At 39.1% G+C, this 25,076-nt stretch overlaps 1 protein-coding gene across 1 annotated transcript in view; it reads left to right on the top strand.

The window, feature by feature from the left end:
• ADAMTS6 (ADAM metallopeptidase with thrombospondin type 1 motif 6) overlaps window positions 1-25,076 on the top strand; it is a 324,386-nt gene that overhangs the window by 229,342 nt on the left and 69,968 nt on the right. Inside the window, exons 16-20 of the mRNA XM_077816928.1 lie at window positions 3,187-3,320; window positions 6,265-6,388; window positions 6,766-6,846; window positions 11,000-11,163; window positions 12,784-12,922. Of these exons, the coding sequence (XP_077673054.1) occupies window positions 3,187-3,320; window positions 6,265-6,388; window positions 6,766-6,846; window positions 11,000-11,163; window positions 12,784-12,922 (642 nt within the window). The remainder of the gene's footprint in view (window positions 1-3,186; window positions 3,321-6,264; window positions 6,389-6,765; window positions 6,847-10,999; window positions 11,164-12,783; window positions 12,923-25,076) is intronic.

Below are 25,076 nucleotides of genomic sequence, written 5' to 3'. Positions count from 1 at the left end.
CTAGATTAAAGAACCCTCTTATCACATTTTTGTTTCCTAGGTAAGTACTGATATACTAGTCAAATCACCCTTTAACCTTCTCTTTGTAGAGACAGAGTTAAGGAGCTCAATTTATTTTGCTCTATCAAGGAATGTAGTTATTCAATCCAATCTGTTAGTCATTCTCTGAAGCCTCCCCTATTTCTTAATATCCTTGTATTATGGACACCACAACTGGACACAGAATTCTAGTAGCAGTCACACCAGTGCCAAGTGTGTTATATTACCCATCCCCCAAGTCTTTTTCAGGTCACTGCTTTCCAAAATAGAGTCCCCCCCATAATAGAGCCTAAAATCTTGGTTCTTAACTATGACTTTACATTTAGCCATTTTGAAAGGCATATTGTCTGCTTGTGCCCAGAGTACTCAGTAATCCGGTTCTCTCTGTCTTAGTGACCTGTTCTTTTCTTTATTTACCACTTTTCCAGTCTGTCTCATCTGCCAACTGTTTCAGTACCTCTTCAACTGAGAATCAGTTGGAGTACGGCTGTCAAGTGATAAACAAAAATTAATCGCGATTAATCATGCTGTTAATAAGAGAATACCATTTAAATATTTTTGGATGTTTTCTACATTTTCAAATATATTTATTTCAATTACAACACGGAATACAAAGTGTACAGTGCTCACTTTATTTTTTTACTACAAATATTTGCACTGTAAAAAAGAAATAGTATTTCAATTCACCTCATACAAGTACTGTAGTGCAACCTCTTGATCATGAAAGCTGAACTTATAAATGTAGAATTATGTACAAAAAAAACTGCACTCAAAACCAAAACAATGTAAAACTTTAGCGCTCACAAGTCTACTCAGGCCTACTTTTTGTTCAGCCAATCACTCAGACAAAACAGGTGTGTTTACATTTACAGAAGATAATGCTGCCTGCTTCTAATTCACGTCACCTGAATGTGAGAATAGGCATTCGCATGGCACTGTTGTAGCTAGTGTCACAAGATATTTATGTGCCAGATGTGTTAAAGATTCATATGTCCCTTCATGCTTCAACTACCATTCCAGAGGACGTGTCCATGCTGATGACGGGTTCTGCTCGATAATGATCCGAAGCAGTGCGGATCAACGACTGTGCATTTTCATCATCTAAGTCAGATGCCATCACCAGAAGGTTGATTTTCTTTTTTGGTGGTTTGGGTTCTGTAGTTTCTGCATCAGAGTGTTGCTCTTCTAAGACTTCTGAAAGCACACTCCACACCTCATCCCTCTCGGATTTTGGAAGGCACTTCAGATTTTTAAACCTTGGGTTGAATACTGTAACTATCTTTAGAAATCTCACACTGTTACTTTTTGTTTTTTTAAAATCTACAGTGAAAGTGTTCTCAAAACCAAGAACATATGCTGGGTCATCATCCATGACTGCTATAAAACAAGAAATATATGGCAGAAGGCAGGTAAAACACAGAGCCAGAGACATAGAATTCTCTCCCAAATTCAGTCACAAGTTTAATTAACGCATTATTTTTTTAAAACGAGCGTCATCAGCATGGAAACATGTCTTCTGGCGTGGTGGCCGAAGCATGGAAGGGGTATAGAAATGTTTTAGCATACCTGGCATACCTTGCAACACCGGCTACAAAAGTGCCATGCGAACGCCTGTTCTCAGTTTCAAGTGACATTGTAAATAAGAAGCAGGCAGCATTACCTCCAGCAAATGTAAATAGAACTTGTTTGTCTTAGCGATTGGCTAAACAAGAAGTAGGACTGAGTAGACTTGTAGGCTCTAAAGTTTTACCTTGTTTTGTTTCAGTGCAGTTATATAACAAAAAAAAATTCTACGTTTGTAAGTTGCACTTTCACGATAAAGAGATTGCACTTCAGTACTTGTATAAGGTGAATCGAAAAATACTATTTCTTTTGTTTATCATTTTACAGTGCAAATATTTGTAATAAAAAATGTAAAGTAAGCACTGTACACTTTGTGTGTTATAATTGAAATCAATGTATTTGAAAATGTAGAAAAACATCCAAAAAATTTATAATAAATATTAATTGCTATTCTATTATTGTTTAACAGTGCAATTAAAACTGCAATTAATCGTGATTATTTTTTAAAATCGCGATAAATTTTGAGTTAATTTCATGAGGTTATCTGATTAATTGACAGCCCTAATTAGGAGTGCTATCCATTAACCTAAAAATATACTGAAAGCTATGTCCTGTTTAGGACATTTTGAATGTAAGCCTTAAAACTGCTAAACAGGATATTTCTGTTCATTATCCTATCATAAAAAACAAAGGAAAAGTGACCTAATTAATATTATTGCTATTCCATGCTAGCTAGTAATAGTGAAATAAAATGGAAATCTTTGCTGTATATTTTCTTCATTGCCCACTCTCCACACATCTGAAAAGCTGTGCTCAGGAGATGTGTTTAGTGCCTTGTTATTATATAATTGTTAGGGATCCTTTTTGGTGCTGTGTGTGACATAGTTTCTGTGGCCTGATTTTTAAAAATTAGGTCTTTTTGTGCTCACAGTTTGTGCTTACAAATAATGACGATCCTTATCTCCCAGTATTGTCAGTGGTTGCTGAGGGCATTTTGCACCTCTCAGAAGTGCTTGTAAAAATCAGGCCCTCCTGGCAGTTATTTGCTGATTAAATGGGGAACACCTAGACATCCAATTACTAGACATCTAAATATCCTCTTGAAAAAATTGAGCCAGCAGAATTATAAGCAGTCAAGAAAAGGGAAGGCAGGTTAAACTCACTTTAAATTCAGGCCCTACATCTCAAAACATTGTTCATTTTTTTAGGCATATTGTGAACTTTACTATATTTCAAAACTTGAAAGTACAGTAACCATTGCTATGCTACTGTTAGTGCTTTTTAAAGAACATCTTTATGTATTTTCAGTTGTTCAGCAGGCATTAGGGTGGTATTATCATTAAAGACTCTTTCACCTTAACTCACCTGTAGGCTGTTTTGCTATAAGCTGAAGTAATCTCTTTAGAGAGAAAGAATCAAATAGAGAAGTTACTTGGAAGGATTAAAGAAAACTTATAAATCTGTCTGTATTCAGATGGGAGAAGAGACTATACATTTCCAGTCTGATTTTGCATATGCTTTTAAAATTGGTTCTGACCTTTTCAGGAACTGTCCATTAATCTTTTCTTTGTTTTGCTTGTTTAGGAGGGGTTAAACCATGTGCATTAAACTGCTTGGCTGAAGGTTACAATTTTTACACTGAACGTGCCCCTGCAGTAATAGATGGAACTCAGTGCAATGCTGATTCGCTGGATATCTGTATCAATGGAGAATGCAAGGTTGCATGTTTTAATAAACACTACATTTAGGGATTACTTCATATTGTCTAGTATTTATCAGCAGTAATTTTGTATAGCATTTTAGTTACAGGGTTTTTTTTATACTAGATAAAAAAGGATTGTTGACAGTAAAAGTTAATTTCTTACATAAGCAGGGAGCCTGAGACAAGGGAAAGGAAGACTGCAGATATGAGGCAAATTACTATGAGTTGCAATAAGCTTTCATTAGAAATTGTCGCAGTCTTGTAATCAGGGCAGTCACCTCCAGAGCACTCCCAAATGGCCAGAGGTCATTCTGACACATCCTGCCTCTGTTTCCCCCTCTTCAAGGCCCCTTAAGAACTGCAGTCCACATTATTTAAAACATTCCATATCTCTCTCCCTTTAGGTGGGGAGCCCCCCAGCCCTTATTCCCAGAGCTGGGTTACACTTCAGCCACTATTCCTAGACTTTTCCTGACTGCACCTCAGCCTCCAGGCTCTAATTTCCTCTTGCTCTAGCAGTCCTCCTAGCTGGGATACAACTCCCCTGGTCTGAGGATTATCCTTTCAGGAGTCTTTCCTCTTTCTCTACAGCATCTACCATAGCTTCCTAACATTTCCACCCTCCCTACACCTTACTGCTGCCCTTTAGAGGGGAATCAGCTGTCCTCCATCAGGCCCCATCAAGACTGGTAACACAGCACAGATTGGCTGATGCAGTTCATTCATTAATTAGTGTTTGCTGGCCCTAGGCCTCCAACCCCTAAGGGGCAAACCATCCTATTGCAAGACTAAATTAGAATCATTTATTTAGACTCTTTTGGCTTCTCCTAATCTCTGGTGTCTGTTGGAGGACCAGTAACTGTAGGGACCGGTTGATGAAAAGCATGTGCTTAAATTCTTTGCTGAACTGAGGCCTTTTTGGAATGAACAGTAGTATGACCATAAATGTGGCAGTTAGTGCTTTGTAACTTCCACATTTATGGTTATACTACTGTTCATCAGGGGTGCCATTTCAGAAAAAAATTGGGGGGAGGGGCAAAGTTATGTCAGAATATAGAATGTTATACAATGATATTATATCCTGCAAAATCTGAAGTGCAGGCAAAAAATGAAAGACCTAATGGAGCATATAGACCTATGAAAAATCTGTGGGGGCCCAGATTGCAAATGATGCCCCTGCTATTCATTCCAATAAAACCTCAGTTCAGTGAAACACTTAAGCACATGCTTAATTTTAAGCATATGAGTAGTGCTGTTGACTTAAAAAAAACCCTGACTTCTTTGTGACTACTCACATGCTTAAAGTTAAGTGCAATCTTAAGTGCTTTGTGGAACCAAGGCCTACAGATATTTTTATGATTGAATCAAAGATGATGAGATTAAATTGTTTCTAACTAAGAAAGGTGACACAATTAGCACCAAAGATTTGCCATGTGTTAGCAAACCAAATCACAGATAGAGAAAAAAAAATCACAATATATACTATTTTAGTATGCTAAAATATGTGAAGCTGCTAGAAAATAGCTAATACTTTTGATGATTATTTTAAAACTGACTATGCCAGATATTACACGTAATTCCACAAAAATGGGCCCCATCAGGATTAAAATACAAGGGAATGTATTTGATAAAACTGAAGTAAAATCTTTCACACAATTGTAAGAAAAATATAAATTAAAACTAGGAGGTTTGCATTTTCGTACAGTTAAAGTATTATTTAGTAAATGAGCAGAAATGGAGATTAGATTTATTTCCAGTAGAGGACGACATAAGGAAACACAAGTTAGTCAGATCTCTGTTTTACTTTTTGTAATCAGTAAGAAAGTCAAAATTTATATGATTGTATTCATTTGCCTAGGAGTGAAAACATTTTGAAACTTTAACTTCTGTGATCATATCTGTATTATTTATAAACAAGATGGTAGAAAATCATATTTTTGCCAGTATATTCATATGGCTGCCTTATGTTCTGTTTTGGAGATCATTTGATTCTTCTTTGTATTATATAATCATCTGAAGAAGTGTAAAGCTGCAGTTTTCCTCCTGTTCAGTTTGTCCTCTGTTATTAAGTTGTTCTATCCTTCCCAGCATACATTTTCTCCCATTCGCTGGCTGAGGTGAATCCTTAAATCATGCATAGATATCCCCTCCTCATATCATACCACCTGTACATTTTAATAGCTCCCTTTTCTTCCTGACTCCTCACAGCAGTTCTTCCAATCCTGTCAGCTGCTGTTTTCTTGGCATTTTATTTCCAGGTGGTAATGTGGGATAAATGTATTTTTGTGTAACTAATGCTGGAGCTTGGATGCAGGAGAGAATCAAGTCCAGATTATACAGAAGCTCTCTCTGCATCCAGCTCAGTCTTTCATTCTGCTTGAGTGTGCAGTGAACTCACATCTATAAGCTTTTATATGAGTTTGTTGTTATCAAAATAATTGTGATGTCACAAATTTAGCTGTATTACTTTTCTGCGGGATGTGAGAAGATGGTCTGTGAAGGTGTAAAGGTTTATAGAAACAAAAACACCACAAAACTTATTTTTAAGCAACCATTCAAGGGACACACAGAAAACAGTGTTTTGTTAGAGAAACCAAAGGTAGAGGAAAATTAGAACATTTGGGATCACTGTCTAGATATTAAATAATAATTGTGTTAAGGTGTAGTACATTAATGTTCGTAAAATACTGTGACATTCTCCTATGAAAAGCATTATAGGAGCACAAATTATTTATTATCTATAAACTAAATTTGCATCATCTCTGATTTCTCAGTCTCCTTTTCTGGTAAGTGAAAATACTCTTATGATATGGGCCACTCAAAGTGAGGTAGGCAAAGGGAGAACTAAATCTCAGATACTTAGGAAGAAATCTCTTGAGAAAATATTTAGTATTTTCAGGTAATGATCCAAGAAGCCTCCTACCTGAAGTAATATTTGTTCTATCCTTATCTGTTCTCAGCATGTGGGTTGTGATAATATTTTGGGATCTGATGCAAAGGAAGACAGATGCCGTGTGTGTGGAGGAGATGGTAGCACATGTGAAGCCATTGAAGGTTTCTTCAATGATTCATTGCCCAGAGGAGGTAAGTGTGCAGATATAGATCACTCCCTATCCTGTGATTCACTGTATGAAGGTGGACTGTTGTACCCACATGGAACCTAACTGAAAGTTCAAAACATGGAAGAAAATATATTAGTATTTCACAGCCAATGTATAAATTAATCAGTGAATTCTGAAACATTTTATGAAGAACTTTGTTAATATGTAGAAAGGAGAAACTCATGGCTGCATGTTAAATTTTTGCTATTGTTTTTCACATTTGTCTCTGAGATTTAAAGAGTTCTCTGTTCTCTGGCATGAAAGGCAATGTTCAGGTACATTTGAATTGAAAGCATAATTTATTAATTTCTAGTTTCATCCAGGTAATAATAATAAATAAGGTTTACCTTTACCTTTTAGGCTACATGGAAGTGATTCAAATTCCAAGAGGTTCCGTTCACATTGAAGTAAAAGAAGTGGCTATGTCAAAGAACTACATTGGTAAGAGCTGGTTTAAACACAAGACCTTAATTAACTCGTAATATTTATAAAGTGTTTTGAAGATACTGGAGCAGATTCAATGGTCTGGCTAAGCTTCGCTGGGTGCAGGACCAGGGGACGTAATATTATCCATCAATTTTAGGTACTTACATGCCCCCATAACCATAGTATCTGATTACCCCACAATCTGTAATGTACTTAACTTTACAACATTCCTGTGAGGTGGGGAAAGACTATTATCTCCATTTTACAGATGAGGAAACTGAGGCACAGAGAAGCTAAAATGACTTGCCCAAGGTCACACAGGAAGCATGTGGTAGAGCAGGAAATTGAATTCAAGTCCCAAATTCCAGGCTGCGTCCTTCCTCCCTTTAAAGGTGGCTTTAAACCTGCCTTGTACTCTTCTGATCTTGGGATCAAACACGTGCCAACCTGATCCATGGAGTAAGAACAGGCTTCATAAGGACAAAAGAGCAAGCATGGCTAGATGTTTCCCTTAACTGGTTTACGTAACAGTCAGTTCACAAACATACAAGGCAACACACTTCTCAGTCAAAAGAAACTGATGAGTTAGTTGTTCTAATGAACTGACAGTCCTAGAAGCTGTTATGTCCTAGAAGCTGCAGGTCTGCTGATTAGGCTGCTTTGTTGTCCCTTAGTCACAGGAATGCGAATATCTAGCAGTGCAAATGCTTGTGAAGAACTGTCTATGATGTGTGCTAGATGGGAGTGTGGAGGGTAGCTAACCTCCTAGATAAATTAACCGCACCCATAGTTATTTGCTGTAGTGCTAGTGTTGGATGTCTGCTTCCCTCTACCCCTGTAATTCAGCAGGGTTGTCAGCCTCCTCCCTTTTAGGAGGAAGAGTTACATACTTAGCCCTAGCAATGAGGAATGTTTATTACACTTATTATACTACTCTCCCTCCTTTCTCCTCCCTCCTCCACCAAAAAGTTGTGTTGCTGGTGAAATAGCATCTATAGCTTATAACTGACATTTCAAGCAGAGAGACAGGGTGGATGAGTTAATATCTTTTATTGGACCAGCTTTGGTTGCTGAGAGAGACAAGGTGTCAAGCTTCTTCTGCCTGAAGCAGAGCTCTGTGTAAGCTCGAAAGTTTGTCTCTCTCACCAACAGAAGTTGGTCCAATAAAAGATATTACCTCATCCACTTTGTCTCTCTAATATCGTTGGACCGACATGGCTACAACAACACTGCATATTTCAAGCAGAGGAATGAAGGTCACAGGATATCCTGTCACAGCCATTTCATTATTAAGAACCACATTTTCACAGGGTCAGCTTTGTACCTGTACAATCTGTACTCATGTTACCGCAATTACAATTGAGTACAAACCAGGTTCTTGCATCTCTAACTCCATGATTGAGGGTACATATCCGACAGAAGGGAAACTAGTTTTCTTAGCTACTGCAATTCATTTTGCAAATGCAAAATTGCACAGAACCTCATCCCTTTTGAAAAAAATTGTCTCATATGCAACAATGGGAAAATTATATGGAAAAATATATTTATTTTTATTGACAAATCTGTTTTAAAATCTGTTAGGAGAAAGCTTTCTGGTTTTATTTTTTTAAGCAAATAAAAAAAATCCATATAAAATAGTTTGCAGAGAGGTTTATTTTAGTTCTTTGATGTTTGTGCAGTAGTTTTCATGTTTAAATGTCCTGTCTTGTTAATTTAACCTGGTTGGATTTTTTGAAGTTAGAGTGGATAAAAATTAAGATTCCGGAAATTTAGTTTCTGCTGAGGCCAAATTCTGACCAATATTCTAATACTAAGCTTTAGTCTAATAATTTTTCATACACTTACTCAAAATAGATAACTAGCAAGAAGCCCTGCTCCCTTCCTCTAGTATTGTACAATAGCATGGCTTGTTCTCTCCTCTACCTGATGAGTTTGATGGTGGTTCAGCACAGTTTGGGAATTAATGGAAGTTTGTGAGGAGACTCTGGTCCCTTTCCTAGTGACACACCACCATCCATCCCTTCCTGCTACATATCACTCTCTTTTCACATACATGTTTCCCTGGTATCAGTGCCCCATCACATACAGTCAGGAGTAAACCCAGGAACCCTAGAAGAGTGAAAGTTTGAGGACCAAATTCTTCTCTCAGTTACATGTGTAATTTCAGAGTAACGTTCAATGAAGTCACTAGAGTGAGATTTATATTGAGGTATATTAGAACAAAATTTGGCCTGTGGTGGTTACTTGTATAATTCCTCACTCTTGCAATCTATAAGACAAATCCTAAATTCTCTCCCTATTAAGGTCAATAGATGTTTTGTCTCTGACTAAGGATCCATGGCTTGGTCTTGAATTTTGCCAATATCCACAAACTTTGGTTACAGAAGCAGATATGAATTCCAAAAAATTGAGTAGTCTTCTTTATTACCTTAACCAAAGAGATCATAGTGTCATAGAGTTTAAGGCCAGAAGGAATCACCAGATCATCTAGTCTGACCTCCAGTGTATCACAGGCCACTAACACCACCAAGAACCCACTCGCTAAACCCAACAACCTACATTAGACTAAAGTATTACAGTCTACAGGAGACCAGACTACTATGTGCCCCAGGCAGAGAATAGGAGGGACCAAAGTACATCAGTGCCTGAGGCCCCTGCAATGGCAGGGAAATGATTAAGTGAGACATACGCAGAGAATGCTGGCAAGTGACTTGCAGTCACATGCTGCAGAGGAAGATTTAATCGCCAAGGTCACTGCCAACCTGACGTGGGGGAAAATTCCTTCCTGGCCCCACATATAGTGATCAGTTAGATCTTGAGCATGTGAGCAAGAACAAGCCAGCCAAGTACCTGAGAGAGAGAATGCTTAGTGCCACCTCAGAGCCAATAGTATACATAAAAGAGAATTCAGAGTAAAGTCTGTAAGCTTCCCAAAGTCCATTTCATATTTTAGAAACCAAAAAAGGAATCTTTTTGATAAAGGAAAAAGTCAAATATCTGCCCTTGAATAGAATCTGCAAGACTACCCTTAACAAACTGATGAAGATTATAAAAAAGCTAATAATATTTTATTTGTCCATCAAACTAAATTTTTATTTCAAGCTGCTTTAAATATGATTGCAGTCTTCTGAAATTTCCATAACCTGTTGAATCAGAAATAGATATGCAACCTGCAGTGCTGTTTTCGTCACGTGCCATGTTGACAATGGCAGCTTAACAAATTATATTGGAAAAAGTAATAGCTTACCAGTGTTTGGTTTTCTAAATTTTATAGTTTGATTAAACTATTGGTATTTATTACTAATTTCTTGCTGATCTAAATGATTTTCAGTTATTGATATTCATACAATTATTAAAATGTAAATATTCTGTATAACCGTAATAATGAACTGTGATTGAATTTGTATGTTCGCTTGGAGCAGCATAACCAACTGACTAGTTCTAAGACTCAATCTGAGAGCTGGTCACACTTTTGTGTTTGATTTAATACATATCTATCTTCCATGCTACCTGACCTCAGAACAGAATCACTGAGAAATCATCTGGGAAATGTGCAGGGCTTTCTGATTTTGAACATTATTGTCTTTCTGGGTACATGCTTCTAAAGCAGAATACAAAGGGTCAAAGATAAGGAAGTAAGAATTGCTTGGGAACCAGCTTTGAAACTCATAGTGCCTCTTCCTTGCTCCAACACACACACACTTTTATTGTGCCCACAAGGTTTGCATGTCCCACACTCCAAAAGGCAGGGGTATCAAAATGTTGTTCAACTGAAGGGTACATTGCAACTCATACATTTAAGAGGTAAATCTAATTTGCATATAATGGAGCAGATTGCAGGTGTAGTACAGAGAGCACAGCCTATTGATACAAGTTCTAGCATGCACCACTGTATCTCGATTTGCATGGCCTGTTCTTGCTGATACCTGTAGTCTCTGCAGATCACACCTGCCTACTGGAGATGATAGCCAAAGTCAGTATTGTAGATCTCCATGAGCCACACTTCGGTCATTCTGCCAAAAGGAAAAGTAGGTTTTAAACTACTTTGAAACCAGCGATATAGAACTAAAGTACACATACTTCTGTCACATTAGTAGTTTCATTTGCAATGGCTTCTCTATTATAAATGCTGCTTCCAATTTTTAGGTGGCTTGTATTTTTTTTTAAGCTTTAAAATCTGAAGAGGATGACTACTATATTAATGGTGCCTGGACTATTGACTGGCCTAGAAAGTTTGATGTCGCTGGGACAGCTTTTCATTACAAGAGGCCAACAGAGGAACCTGAATCTTTGGAAGCTTTAGGCCCTACTTCAGAAAATCTCATAGTCATGGTAATGTTATAATGAATATATTTCTGAACTCAAACATGATTTTATGTTCCAAGTAACAGGGGGCAATAAACTGAGTAAAATTGCATGGAAAAGAAGTAGGGTTTGCCTAGTTCTTGCACTTTGAGATACCCTCCCACTCACCTCTTTCTCTTCCCAAAACTGATGGGATAGCTATGGTGATAAGGAAGAAAGCTAACAACAAACTGTTGTACTGCCAGGAGATCTACAGAAAATATCAGTGAAAATCCTCAGGCCATAGTGGGGATCCCTCCTAGTTTCATTTGCTTCCTGGTCCTCACAGTAATGGCAACATAAATAGAAAACTGGATATATGGTGTGGTCACACCTGTTGGTGATGTATGAAAGTATAAGGCAAGTTATATGACAATTTCATTGGACTGTATTCTGATGCCCTTATTCACAACAGGTAATACCTTACTCCAGAAGTAGCCCTGTTGATTTCAGTGGGTCTAATTACGGTGTGAGATATCATGGTCTGGCCCATAGTAAATTCCCTGACTGTGGACATACCTGGCCACGCTCCCAACAATGTGACGCCCGTTTTGCCTTTGGTAGCTGTGGAGAGGCTAGAAGTGGTTATGTGGAGAGGAGGTGCCTACTGCATTAACTACTTTTCTCATCAGCTCAGCACCAGTAACTTCCCTACTGAAGATTATCCACCATTTTGCTCTCTCACAGAGGGGAGCATATGCCTCAAAATAATTTATAACTGGAGGCATGGTGAGGTGAGAAATATCTCTGAGATTCATCCAGGCTGCTTTTGTTAACATATACTGTAGATGTTAGCAACAGCGATAAAAAATGTCAGGTTGGAGATTCAGAGCTAGATTGCCTTGAAGGCACAGCGCTGTATTGAGCAGGTGGCATGTGGAAGTACTGTGCTACAGCAGGAACCACAAGAAGAATTATTGATGGTTTCACCTGGTGATACGTGGTGTTGCACCTGCAGCAGGAGCTCTGCCAGTCTGTAAAAGGAACCAGTGTACACTCTTCCCATTTGCCCAGCCACACTACTGCCTTGTACTGTGAGTGTTGGGGAAATAGCTCCACCCTCCTGTGTCTCCCTATTGGAAGTTAGTGCCATTACTGATGCCACATTGGAGTATTATTGTAATATTGATATTGTGGTAGTATGTAGAAGCCCTAACCAGGTAAGGGTCTTATTAGTTACCCAGCCACGTTGTGGATAGTCCCAGCAAAAGAGCTCAAGATGGGGGTTTGAAGATTTTTGCACACCTACAAGGGTCAGCCACAATAAAGTCCCTTAATATTATCTGGTCTTGACACCTCCATGAAGTAATTTAACTTAATGAGGCCCAGAAGATTAGAATTGTTAATATGTCAGAAACAAATTTTTGCTGGTAAGAAAAAAAATTGAAAGAAAAAAACTCACCTTACACAATGGAAAAAATCAGTGTGTGTGTGTGTGTTTTAAAAATTAGTCCAGATTTCTTTTGGGAATACCTGCAAGAACTATTGTGGCTTGCTTTATGACATTTTCCCCCTCTACAAGACATAATACATACCTAGATTAAATGTCATTGTAGTTGCTCTCTGCTTGCATATTTTAATAGTATAACTAGTTGTTTTCAACTGCAGATTCTGCTACAGGAACAGAATTTGGGGATAAGGTATAAATTCAATGTTCCCATCTCTCGTACTGGCAGTGGAGACAATGAAGTTGGCTTTGCATGGAATCACTTGCCTTGGTCAGAATGTTCTGCCACTTGTGCTGGAGGTAAGACACATATCAGGCAATCAAGCTGAAGGGTCAGTTGAATTACAAAATATACATTGCCTCATATTTGTTTAGGTAACTAATTGAAAACATTTATTTCAGGTCTGCTTCAAGCCTTAATTTAGTGAAAGAAAGTTTATTTTGATTATCACATTGTATTTTGTTTATTTTCAACTTCATATAATTTGTACAGATTTGTTGATTAAATACAGTACTTCTTGGCACAGTGAGTGTCTGTCGGCTGGTGCTTCTCCTGAGACTCTCTTGAAGCTGGCATGCTAGCTTTTCACAGGAGCTTTCTTGATAAAAGACATCTGAAGTTTTAAGTAAGGAAATAAACAAGACTCAGAAGGCAAATATAAGGTACCTGTAACAAAGGGAAGAGGGATGTAGTTCATATGATCTTAGGCAGGCTCTCCTATCCTCCAACTACCAAAGTTAAGGATGCATACTGGCAGCTTTTCAGTAGTAGATATTTCACTACTGGATGATACTTCCCAGCCCATAGCAGTATCTGAGATCCATTGGCTATTGGCAGTGGTGGGGGATTTGTGGGTTGTCCCATGTGAGTTCATCATGGGTGCCTTTTGCCCACAATTTACTGTATTCCTAATCCTCCTCCCTCTAGTGGCCACCAATGCAATTCTTTACCTCTGGCTGGGAAAGCAGGACAGTTGGCTTCCTTCAAAGCCAACACCATTGCTGCTGCATGGACTGGTGAGTAGAAGTGCTGTGTGAGCAGCATCTTTCTTCTCTCTGGAGACTAAATTCATCGCCTCCACCACACACATCAGTTTCAGAAGACAAGAGAATAAGATTTTTAAATCCATCCCTGGACCTTGGTAGTGTATGTCCCTATATCAAGGGAAATGCTTCATTTTAATTTAAGGGTGACTAATGCTGGGAGGAGGGGGGAATTTTTTTTAAATTGAACTCAAATCCAAGTACTTAAGTTCCTTTTCTTGCTAATCAAGGTTTTTGTATTTAGAGCTTTCTCCCTCACAGTATCATTCTGCTAGATCCTGAGGTAGTTATTATTACTTGTTTATTGTTTACATTCCAACAGTATGCTCAGCATTGCACAGGACACAAAGAAAGCTACAGATCCTCTCCTGCTAACTAGAAAAATATTTGAGACAAAAATACATTGGGAGATCTAGAGGATGGTGCTAACGTACTGTCTTTTTTGTTGTTCGTTTGTCATGGGGTTTTTTGTTGCATAATAGGTGAGTGACAGAATTTTTAGTGATCTGCATTAGCATTTGTGAGTCTTGTAGAAGAATTAAGTTTTAAGGAGGAAGTTCAAAGAAAGAGGTAGAATACCTATCTCCTTAGGATAGAAAAGCAGTTCCAAGCATTAGGAGGCAGCAAGTGATGGCAAATCCCATGTTTATGACATAGTGAGTGAAATCCTGGCCCTACTGACATCATTGGCAAAACTCCCATTGACTTCAGGAGGGCCAAGATTTCACTCCAGAGCCTTTTGTCATGGAAATGATTGTAATGTCACAAATTCATTACTATATGAGAGCAAGTGATTGGCTGTGAAGGAGCAAATCTTTGTTTAATTAATGATGCTAAAATATTAGTATTTAATCTGTAAACAATGTATGAAAAATTGAAAAGTAAATGAATTTATTATGAATGTGAAAGTTTACCTTAACACAAAAGTCTCTTTTTAAGTAGTTAATGGTGACTACAACCAGACTCTTCTCTCTCCATTCTTTCAGTTTAATGTGAGAAAGTGCTGTAGTGACTGATTTTCTTGAAGAAAATGAGGACCCTGTTCAGGGAATAATTGTTTCACTGTAGCTATAATTCATATAGAAACTATCTGCTTTTCCCATGTGAATTGTTTTTTACTGCAGTTTATGAAACACCTTTTGCTATACACCAATAGAAGACAGGGATACTCAATTAAAAAAAAGAGGCTGAATCAGGGAAAAAGAGAAGTGAGGGAGATATTGTAACTGAAAAAAATAGGCTGGAAAAAAAAGGAAGTATGGAAAAATCCTAGAAACACTATGTGGCTTTGGTTATTTTATAGCATTCATTGTCTCGTGCAACCTTAATTTGGCCTATTGTGTGTATTCGTTATAGTATAGTCTTTAATTAACATGATCTTGTGCCATTTTTTCCACAGGATTCTTTCCTCGTTCAGTGTATAGGGTGGACAGTGCTCAGTTAACAAGCAGCTATTCAATATTTTGTTTTATCCTCATTGTTCAGTGTGTGGTCCTAGTCTTTTTTACTGCACACTATTCAAACCCTGTTATGATGACCAAATTATAAATTTCCTCATAGGCTTTTCTATGGCACTCATCACTATGCTATGTGAGTGATTCAAACCCATGAATTAATATTCACAAAAACCCCATGAGGAAAGGAGGAGGTATTATATCCATTTTAAAGATGGGTAGCTGAGGCACAGAGAGATTAAAGTCAAAAGTATCCTCTATTTCTGGGTTCCCAATTTGAGATGCCTAGGACCTGATTTTTCAGAGTACTTAGCATTATATTGCACTTTATATACTGAAGCACATGGACTTCAGTTGCAATTGTGTGTGCTCAGAACTTCTGCAAATCGGGCCCCAGGATCTCATGTTGGGCACCCAGAAAATGAAGGACACACAATTGGTGACCACCTCTGACTTGCCCAGCATCATATAGCAACTCTGTGACAGAGGCAGGGATGGAATCCAATTCTCCAGGCCCCCCATTCAACTGTCTTAATCACAAGACCCTTCTTTCTGTTCCAGAAAGGAACCCTCTACCTAATTTACTACATACTTTCCAATCTCTGAATAAAGGAGGCAGGGGTCTTGCAGACAACAGCCTGCTTTACAACACAACCCCAATTCATCCCCAGAGCAGATCCATCCTGTGTACTGAATAAGGCAGGCGTCCTGTGGAAAAAAGGCATGTGATGCTATAATTAAAGACCGTATCATCATGGATACACACAAGGGAGCTGAGTTATGGTTACAAAAGCTTTTATTCCCTCCACATTTGAATCAGACAGCTTCCTCCATTACATGGGTGCCAGAAGGGGATATCCTTGACAGCACAAGAGAGACAAGCTCCCTGGTCTCAGTTTCATTGCCTTGTCCTACCTTGGCCCAGAGCAACAGTGAAGGAGCGAACGGCAGGTGGGGGGGCCTCGGGAAGAAAGGAGTGAGTGGTGGGCAGGGAGGCATCAGGGGAAGGGGTGGAGAGGCGCGAGAGTGGGGGAGCCTCGGGAAAGGGAGGAAAGGTGACCAAGGCTTAAAGCTATCTTTACACTCCTCCGAGTCTGGGAGTATAAATTAGAACAGGGTGCTTTAATTTACACAAGCTGGTAACAGTCCCCTGTGGGCATTATGTAGCCAAGGATTGCTGGAGCACAAGGCGCTCCGGCCACACCTCCAGTATGCCCTGTATGCTAAAGCTGTGATTTTCAACCTGTGGTCCATGGACCCCAGGGGTTCCACAGACTATGTCTAAGATTTCCAAAGGAGTATGCACCTCCATTTGAAATTTTGTAGGGGTCCACAAATTAAAATAGATTGAAAACCACTGTGCTAAAGGGGCTGGTATAGAGCTAACTCAGGGGTGGCCAACCTGAGCTTGAGAAGGAGCCAGAATTTACTAATGAACATTGCCAAGGAGACGCAGTAATATGTCAGCAGCCCCCCATCCACTACCCCCCTCCAGCTCCCAGCGTGTCCCACCCACTGGCAGCCCCACCAGTCAGTGCCTCCCCTCTCTCCCCGTGCCTCCTGGCCGCCGCAATCAGCTGTTTCGCACTGCGCAGGAGGCTCTGGTGAGGCGGGGGAAGGAGCGAGGGCATGGCGGGCTCAGGGGCAGGGGAAGGGTGGAGTGGTGGCAAGACCTGGGGCAGAGCAGGGGGGTGAGCAGTGAGCATCCCACAGCACATTGGAAAGTTAGCATCTGTAGCTCCAGCCTCAGAGTCAGCGCCTATGCAAGGAGCCGCATATTACATCTGAAGAGCCGTATGCGGCTCTGGAGTCACAGGTTGGCCCCCCTGAGCTGACTGTATGCCAGCCAGGAATTATCCCATGCCAAGGGAATCTCCAGATGCCTTATGAGGGTGGCTTTCCAGAATGGTACAAAGGACCCAGAGTGGGTCCTGAGGTTATGGCCTATGAAATGTGTATACTTAACACCTATCATTCATAAATACTCCTAGGCGAAGGTTGCATGAATCATTTAAAGTTGAACTGGATAAAACACTAAAGGATATACTGTAGGAAACAATCTTGGAATACCTCTTACAACTTTTTTATCTCTAATTTTCCTCTTTGAATTGCTGCTGTGGTCCAAAACACTTGTTTGCTCGGTGACATAGACAATGCTGCTGGTTAGAATAGATTACTTGGAGTCAAGAGTCTCAGCTCAGTGTGTTTAACCTTGGCAAATAATGCAACCTTCCCATTCATTATGGTGTGTAGGGTGGGATGGCTTACGTGCTGTGAGATTCTAGAATGAAAGATGTTAAGGATTATGATTTTTTCAAGGATCTTAGAATCCAAAAACCAGGACGCAAACAGCAAAAATTAGTGAATAGAGGCTTTTCTGCTTATATTTATTCTAATATATACCATACAAATGGCCCATGTTCTATATGTGCTTTGATGTCATTCACCTTTTAGAAATTCCAGTCAAACCTTAGATAAAGGTGATTGTGTCTTTGTTATGATGGCCTCAGGTGTGGAACAAGCTCCTCTATGACGTCCATTTTAGCCCATTCGTTACACAGTTAAATAACATCTTTGAACATTTTTATCAAGGGTTTTGTTGGTTTCATATTTAGAATTTTTCTGTGTAGGATTCTGTTTATCTTCTTTGGGACTAGTCCTTCAAACACTTTCTTTGTTGGGCAGGAAGTGCATCCTCTTTACCCATGTTGCTTGGTGCAGGAGTGACTGGATACACACATGAATTTTTGCAGCAGTTTTAAAAATTACCTCTATAATTCAGCTGCATGCATGTTCTGATTTCCTAATTTACTCACTATACCTTTGACAGTATAGTCCTAATGGGCTAAACCAAAGTCATAACAGTGAACTATTTCAGAGTTAAGTCTCAGCTACCATGCTTGTGGGACCTGTACATTACAAAAGATGTGTTGGAAGCTTTGTGTAAAACAGTAGGTAAGCACAAAATGACAAGTTGAAAATAGAGTTGCAGCCTCACCAAGACTCACTGGGATGGATTCTCATCTGGTGTAGGTTGTTATAGTTCCATAGACCTGTGACAGTTTGCCCCAACTGAGGATCTGCTCCACCATGTTCGTTCTTTACTTTATGATAGTAAAAAGAGATAGTGTCGTATAAGTATCCAAGATACTTAGGCTTGGTCTACACTACAGACTTATGTCAGTATAACTGTGTCATTCAGTGATGGGGAAAATCCACACCCCTGAATGTTAATGATGCTGTTATACTGACCAAACTCCTAGTGTAGACAGCACTATGTTGACAGGAGGGCTTCTCCCATCGACATAGCTACCACCTCTCATGGAGGTGGAGTACCTATGCCAATAGGAGAAGCTCTCCCGTCGACGTAGGTAGTGTCTTCACTAAGTGCTGAGTGCTGTATGTGTAGACAAGCCCTTACGTTCTGTTTTTTCCATAAAGAAACATCCATTACAGTTTTAAATACACTCCATTTATGTAGCCTTTGGCTGCAACTGCATTAACAATTCAGTTATTCCTCCCACATATCTTTTCCCCCTGGACTGTGTTCCCCACCTTTCCCTCACCCAGAGAGAGTCACAATGTTGTGTTGTGCAAGGGAACTGACATTGACTAGTCAGCAACTTCTCTTCAGCACCACACCTGCCAGAACACCTCTCAGCCATGCAGATTTTAACTCTGGGAAACAACAGAAACTCAAACTGTTCTTGGAATAGGAAGGAGGGGCAAAATTTATCCTTGTCCCTTTTGATTTTTTTAGGGTAGAAGGCTACAGCATTCCACAGTTTTCCTGAAAATTGTTATTCATCAAGTCAATTGTTTTTAAATGTGCCCTTGTTTTAAGAGTAGAAACATATAATATGTATTATCTGGAAAGATTCTCTCTTCTTTCCTAAAGAAAAATTTAAAGCATCTTTCTAAATTTTAACTTTTCTTCTATGATTTTTGAAAATCAGCTACAATTCCAATATGTATATAGGGTTAGATATGAATAAAAAGATAAATAATTAGACAACCATTATGAACTTCTCATATTATATCTGCAAATATTTGAAACCCATTAAAGAGATGATATACAGTTAAATAGTTTATAAAGCAGTGGAATGAAAATCCCAGATTATTTCAATACAATGCAGTATGCATATTGCAAATCTACTTATAGTTAAACTCATCATATAGGTCCCAATTCATGAAAGTATCACTAGTCATGAGAGAACTTAAGCAGATACTTAACATTAATCATGTACTTAAGTCCCATTAAAGTCAGTGTTTCACTGTATCCGAGTCACTGAGATTTAAGCACATGATTAGAGTTAAGCACATGCTTAATAAGGCTAATGAAGAGTTTAGGGGTAGTAACAGGGTGGCTAATGGGAATGAGGACAAACAGCTTAATGGGACTAAATCGGGGAACCTAGATAATCTCCATCCAAGAATATTAAAGGAATTGGCACATGAAATTGCACGTCCAATAGCAAGGATTTTTAATGAATCTGTAAATTCAGGAGTTGTACCGTATGACTGGAGAATTGCTAATATAGTTCCTATTTTTAAGAAAGAGAAAAAAAGTGATCCAGGAAGGTACAGGCCTGTTACTTTGACCTCAGTTGTACGCAAGGTCTTGGAACAAATTTTGAAAGGTACAGGCCTGTTACTTTGACCTCAGTTGTACGCAAGGTCTTGGAACAAATTTTGAAAGAGAAAGTAGTTAAGGACATAGAGGTTAACAGGAATTGGAATAAAATACAACATGATTTTACAAAAGGTAGATTGTGCCAGACAAACCAGATCTCTTTCTTTTAGAAGATAACTGATTTTTTAGACAAAGCAAATGCAGTCGATCTAATTTACCTGGATTTCAGTAAGGCATTTGATACAGATCCACATGGGAAATTATTAGTTAAATTGGAGAAGATGGGGATTAATATGAGAATTGCAAGGTGGTTAAGGGATTGGTTAAAGAGGAGACTACAACAGGTCATACTGAAAGGTGAACTGTCAGATTGCTAGTGGAGTTCCTCAGGGATCGGTCTTGGGACCAATCTTATTTAACCTTTTTATTACTGACCTTGGCACAAAAAGTGGGAGTGTGCTAATATAGAAGAGCACCATAATATCATAAAAGAAGATCTGAATGACCTTGTAAACTGGAGTAATAGAAATGGGATGAAATTTAACAGTGCAAAGTGCAAGGTCATGCATATAGGGACTAACAACAAGAATTTTTGCTATAAACTGGGGACATATCAGTTGGAAATGACAGAGGAGGAGAAAGAACTGGGTATATTGGGTGATCACAGGATGACTATGAAAAAGGCTAATGCAGTCCCTAGGATGCATCAGGTGAGGTATTTCCAGTAGAGACAGGGAAGAATTAGTACCATTATACAAGGCTCTGGTGAGACCTCATCAGGAATATTGTGTGCAATTCTGGTCTCCCGTGTTTAAGAAAGATGAATTCAAACTGGAAGAGGTGCAGAGAAGGGCTACTACGTTGATCCAAGGAATGGAAAGCCTATCTTATGAGAGGAGACTCAAAGAGCTTAGCTTGTTTAGCCTAACCAAAAGGAGGCTGAGGGGACTGCTGTCTATATATACATCAGAGGGATAAATACCAGGGAGGGAGAGGAGTTATTTAAGGTAAGCACCAATATGGAGACAAGAAAAATCTGAGATATTGAGAGCCCTGAATAATCAATATCAATATCTAATGATATGGAGACAAGAACAAATGGATATAAATTGGCCATCAACAAGTTAAGGCTTGAAATTAGGCAAAGGTTGATGACCATCAGAGAAGTGAAGTTCTGGAACAGCCAGGGAGCACTGGAGGCAAAAAACCTAACTGGCTTCAAAACTGATCTGAATAAGTTTATGGAGGAGATGGTATGATGAGACTGCCTACAATCACATGTAGCTCATCTGTGACTGCCATTAGCAAATATTTCGAATGGCCAGTCATGGGACACTAGATGGGGAGGGCTCTAAGTTACTACAGAGAATTCTTTCCCAAGTGTCTGGTTGGTGGGTCTTGCCCACGTGCTCAGGATCTAACTGATCACTGTATTTGGAGTTGGGAAGGAATTTTCTCCCAGGTCAAATTTACAGAGACCCTGGGGGTTTTCACCTTCCTCTGCAGCATGGGGCACAGGTCATTTGCAGGCTTAAACTAGCGTGAATGGTAGATTTTCTCTGTAACTTGAAGTCTTTAAACCATGATTTGAAGACTTCAGAAATTCAGCCAGAGTTTAGGGGTCTATTTCAGGAGTGGGTGGGGGAGGTTCTGTAGCCTGCAACATGGAGAAGGTTAGACTAGATGATCATGATGGTCCCTTCTGACCTTAAAGTCTATGAGTCTATGAACTGCTGTCCTGAATCGGGAACATAATGAGGTTGTTCTGTGAATGAAATTATTTCAGCTATAAGTTCTATTTTAATTGAATCCAATTACATACTATTTTCCAAATATACAGAGTGATACCAACAATTGGTATCATATGCAAACTATCCATAACCTACATATCCACAAATACAACCTTCAGGATATATATACAGCTGAACATGAATAAACATCAGGAAATTTCAGGGCAATTTGAGCAGAGGCCAAAGTCAATCAGTGTGCATTGAAAATCTGAGAGCCCTGAATAATCAATATCTAATGCTCTCAATATCTAATGCTTATGGGCACTGTGACCTGAACCTGGGTCTTCTATATCCCAGGTAAGTGCCTTAAGAATTGGGCTATAGTGTCAGTCTTGCTCTGGCCTACTGAATATTTAGTTATACAAAATGGAACAACTCCAACAGGAGATATTTACTGAGCCAGAGAGAAAGTCTGACTCTATAGCCCAGTGGTTAAATCACTAACCTGTGATATGGGAGTTCTAGGACAGAATTTCTGGTCAAAATATAGGCGTGAGAGACAACCCCTCCAGAAAAAGCCAGGTCTCCCATATCCCAGGTGAATGCCCTAATCACTGAGCTGTAAAGTTAGTCTCTCTGCCTGGCCCAATGAATATTTAATGACTTATACAAAATGGAAGAGCTTTGGTAGGAGACATTACTGAGACAGAGAGAGACCATGTCTGTCAGCCTCGTGGCTGCCTGATTCAGGGTAGGGAGTTGAAGGTGAGTTTCCCACATCCCAAGTAAATACCCTATCCACCAGGCTATTGGCTATTCTGGAACAATGCTGTCTCACACACTCACATATTTTGACCAGCAATTTCATTCTGGATCTGATAAACTTTTCCTGACAAAGTTTAGTCAAATCTGGAATGTTCCCTATGAAAAGTTTTGATGTTGATGAATCAGCATTTTCTAATGAAACATGTTTCATTGAAAATTTCCCGGCCAGCTTCACTTCACCCAGCATTTTCTGCATCAAGTCGAGTAGATAGTGTTGGAACAGTTCAGTAAATAGGAAAGAACAAAACTCAGAAGATTTGGTTCCTGAGAGGAAAAAGTGTTTATCTGAATCTTATCTGAGCTATTCACACCTATTAAATTTCAAAACTGTGATGGAAATGTCACAAGAAATGGATTCTAATTATATTTCTGGCACTTCTTATTTCCCTTCTATCTGGACCAGAAGGTGCAGAGCATAAAAACAAAAAATTACAGGCGAAATGAAGAAGCTATCTAAACTTTTTTAAGGCTCAAGTTTTCAGTTTTTGAGTTTTGGGCAAAAGATTCATATTTTGAACAAATTGGTTCATACATACTTCAAGTAACCTTTCAAGTACTGTAATTTGCTCTGTATTCATAATGCTAAATTCTGCTCTGATTTACAATCTGTGCATTTGTATTGATTTCAATAGGTTATGAAACAGGGCAGAATTTGGACCATATTTTGTATCAGAGTCTTCTCTGCACCGTGCCTCATTATGTTATTCACCATAACCTTAGTATAAAAATTCCCTCTATTTACAACCCTGTTCTTCCTGTTTGTCTTCTTTCTCTTTCTTTACCCATCCTGTTTTTCAGAAAGCTTTTTAATAAATGTAAATGTCTCATTAAATGTAATTTATTCAGTACTCTCTTTCTCTCTGAATCCTCAGTATAAATTCCTAAGGAGTTCTTTATTTTTTTCCTGGAAATTATTAACAGATACTGTATCAAATCTGAGATTTATTTTTATATCCTCCTGAATTTAGCCAAAGACAGGGTATGAGCAGGGAAGCCCCTGACTAGCAGTTAGAGACTATGATAGCAGCCCCACCTAGATGTAGGGGACAGGAGATCCGATGCCCTCCCACACCAGTGGTTTATGACCCAGGGATCCTCTTGGGCACTGTAAGGAAACCGTCTGCTACCTGCAGTCCACCTAACATCCTCCCCTGGGTCTCTTCCTACTGCTCTGTCCCTCTGGATGTATCATGGCTTGTGGTTGGCCCTTATGACCCAGCTCATGGGCCTCTCAAGGCTAGGAAGTTCCAGCTTCATGCAGCAGTCACCCTCATGAGGCTACCCTCCTGGCATAGTCCCTTTGAAGCAGGGAATGTAGCTCCATCTCTCTCTGCTTACCATCCTCGTCTGCTGAAGAGATTCCCTTTTAACCCCCTCCATCAAATGGCCTCCTGGGTTGGGGCTTCCTGGGCCCAGAGTTGTCCCTGCACCCCTGTCTCTCCAATCTCTCCATCACACAGGACCAGTGGGCTTATTATCTGTTCATAAAAGCTTGCCTAATTCCAGCCAATTCTTTCCTTTTTGTTTGAGTCAAGTGATTCATATACAGGAAGAGCAATAGTTGGTTCCCTTGGTATTTAATGTTCCCCTTGACTTTTCCTTCTCTCAGGGATTGTCTATACTTACTCGATGCAGCAGTGTCGATTTAGTGGGTCTGGTGAAGACCCGCTAAGTTGATGGCAGACCGCTCTCCCATAGACTCCTGTAGTCCAGCTCCCCGAGAAGAGTGTAAGGTAAGTCAGTGGGAGAATGTCTCCCATTGACACAGCACAGTGTAGACACTGTGGTGAGTAGATCTAGCTACGTCGACTTTGTTAAAAGAAAAGGAGTACTTGTGGCACCTTAGATTCAGTTATTCACGTAACTGAAGTAGCGTAACTTAGGTCAATTTACTGCGGTAGTGTAGACAAAGCCTCAGAATGTGCTCTTAGTCTTTGAAATCCAAGAGAGTGGCTACATTATTACTCTAAATATTGTCACAGCTCTTCAACCTGTTTTTTTCCATTTTCTTTTTGTGCTTTAAATTCAACATTTTCTGTAAAAAAAAAAAAAAAAAAGAGGGTTTCCCTTCAAATTTGAACTCATAATCTTTAGGTTATTTTTTTCCTTATATGGGCTATTCCCACACAGCAGGTAGGAGACTCTGCAATATTGCTTTTGTGATGGGGAACCTTATGTAAAACTCAGTTACATGTATTCTTTCCTAGTTAACTTCCTTGTTGGTTGTCCCTCAATAACTATTCTAGTTGCTGTGTAAAAATTTTTGTAAAGGAGAGCTAAACTTTATCACCTTGCTTTGTTACATGTTATATGTTAAAGCTTGCTCTCAATCCCTAGTAAAGATTCTGAACTCAGAAAAGAAAAGGAGAAATTCATATGTCTTCTGATTATGGACATTGTTTGGCATACATTAAAATCCATTACATAATAACATTTGTAATTAAAAACCTTATAGATGAAAATACATAGCTGGTCTAAGACTGTGCAACAGATACCACTTCATAGATCATCCCCTTGAACTTTCACTGCTATACTCTATTACCACTCAAAGTACACTAACTCTATTGATTAGATGTACTTGCAAATATTTCCATTTGTGGTTTTGCACCCAGCACAATGAGGCCCTGTAAACCTGTAGGCAGATTTACCAGCTGGGGAAGTCCAAATAACATCCAAACATATTAGGGAGGCACTCAGATACTATGGTAATGAGAGCCAGTTAAGTATCATAATAGATAAAGACAAAAATACAGGAGAACACTGGAGAA

This window comes from Eretmochelys imbricata, chromosome 5, assembly GCF_965152235.1.
Source record: "Eretmochelys imbricata isolate rEreImb1 chromosome 5, rEreImb1.hap1, whole genome shotgun sequence".
Taxonomy (NCBI): domain Eukaryota; kingdom Metazoa; phylum Chordata; order Testudines; family Cheloniidae; genus Eretmochelys; species Eretmochelys imbricata.
The sequence above is the reverse complement of the archived record's forward strand: the minus strand, read 5'-3'. Positions and strand labels throughout refer to the sequence as shown.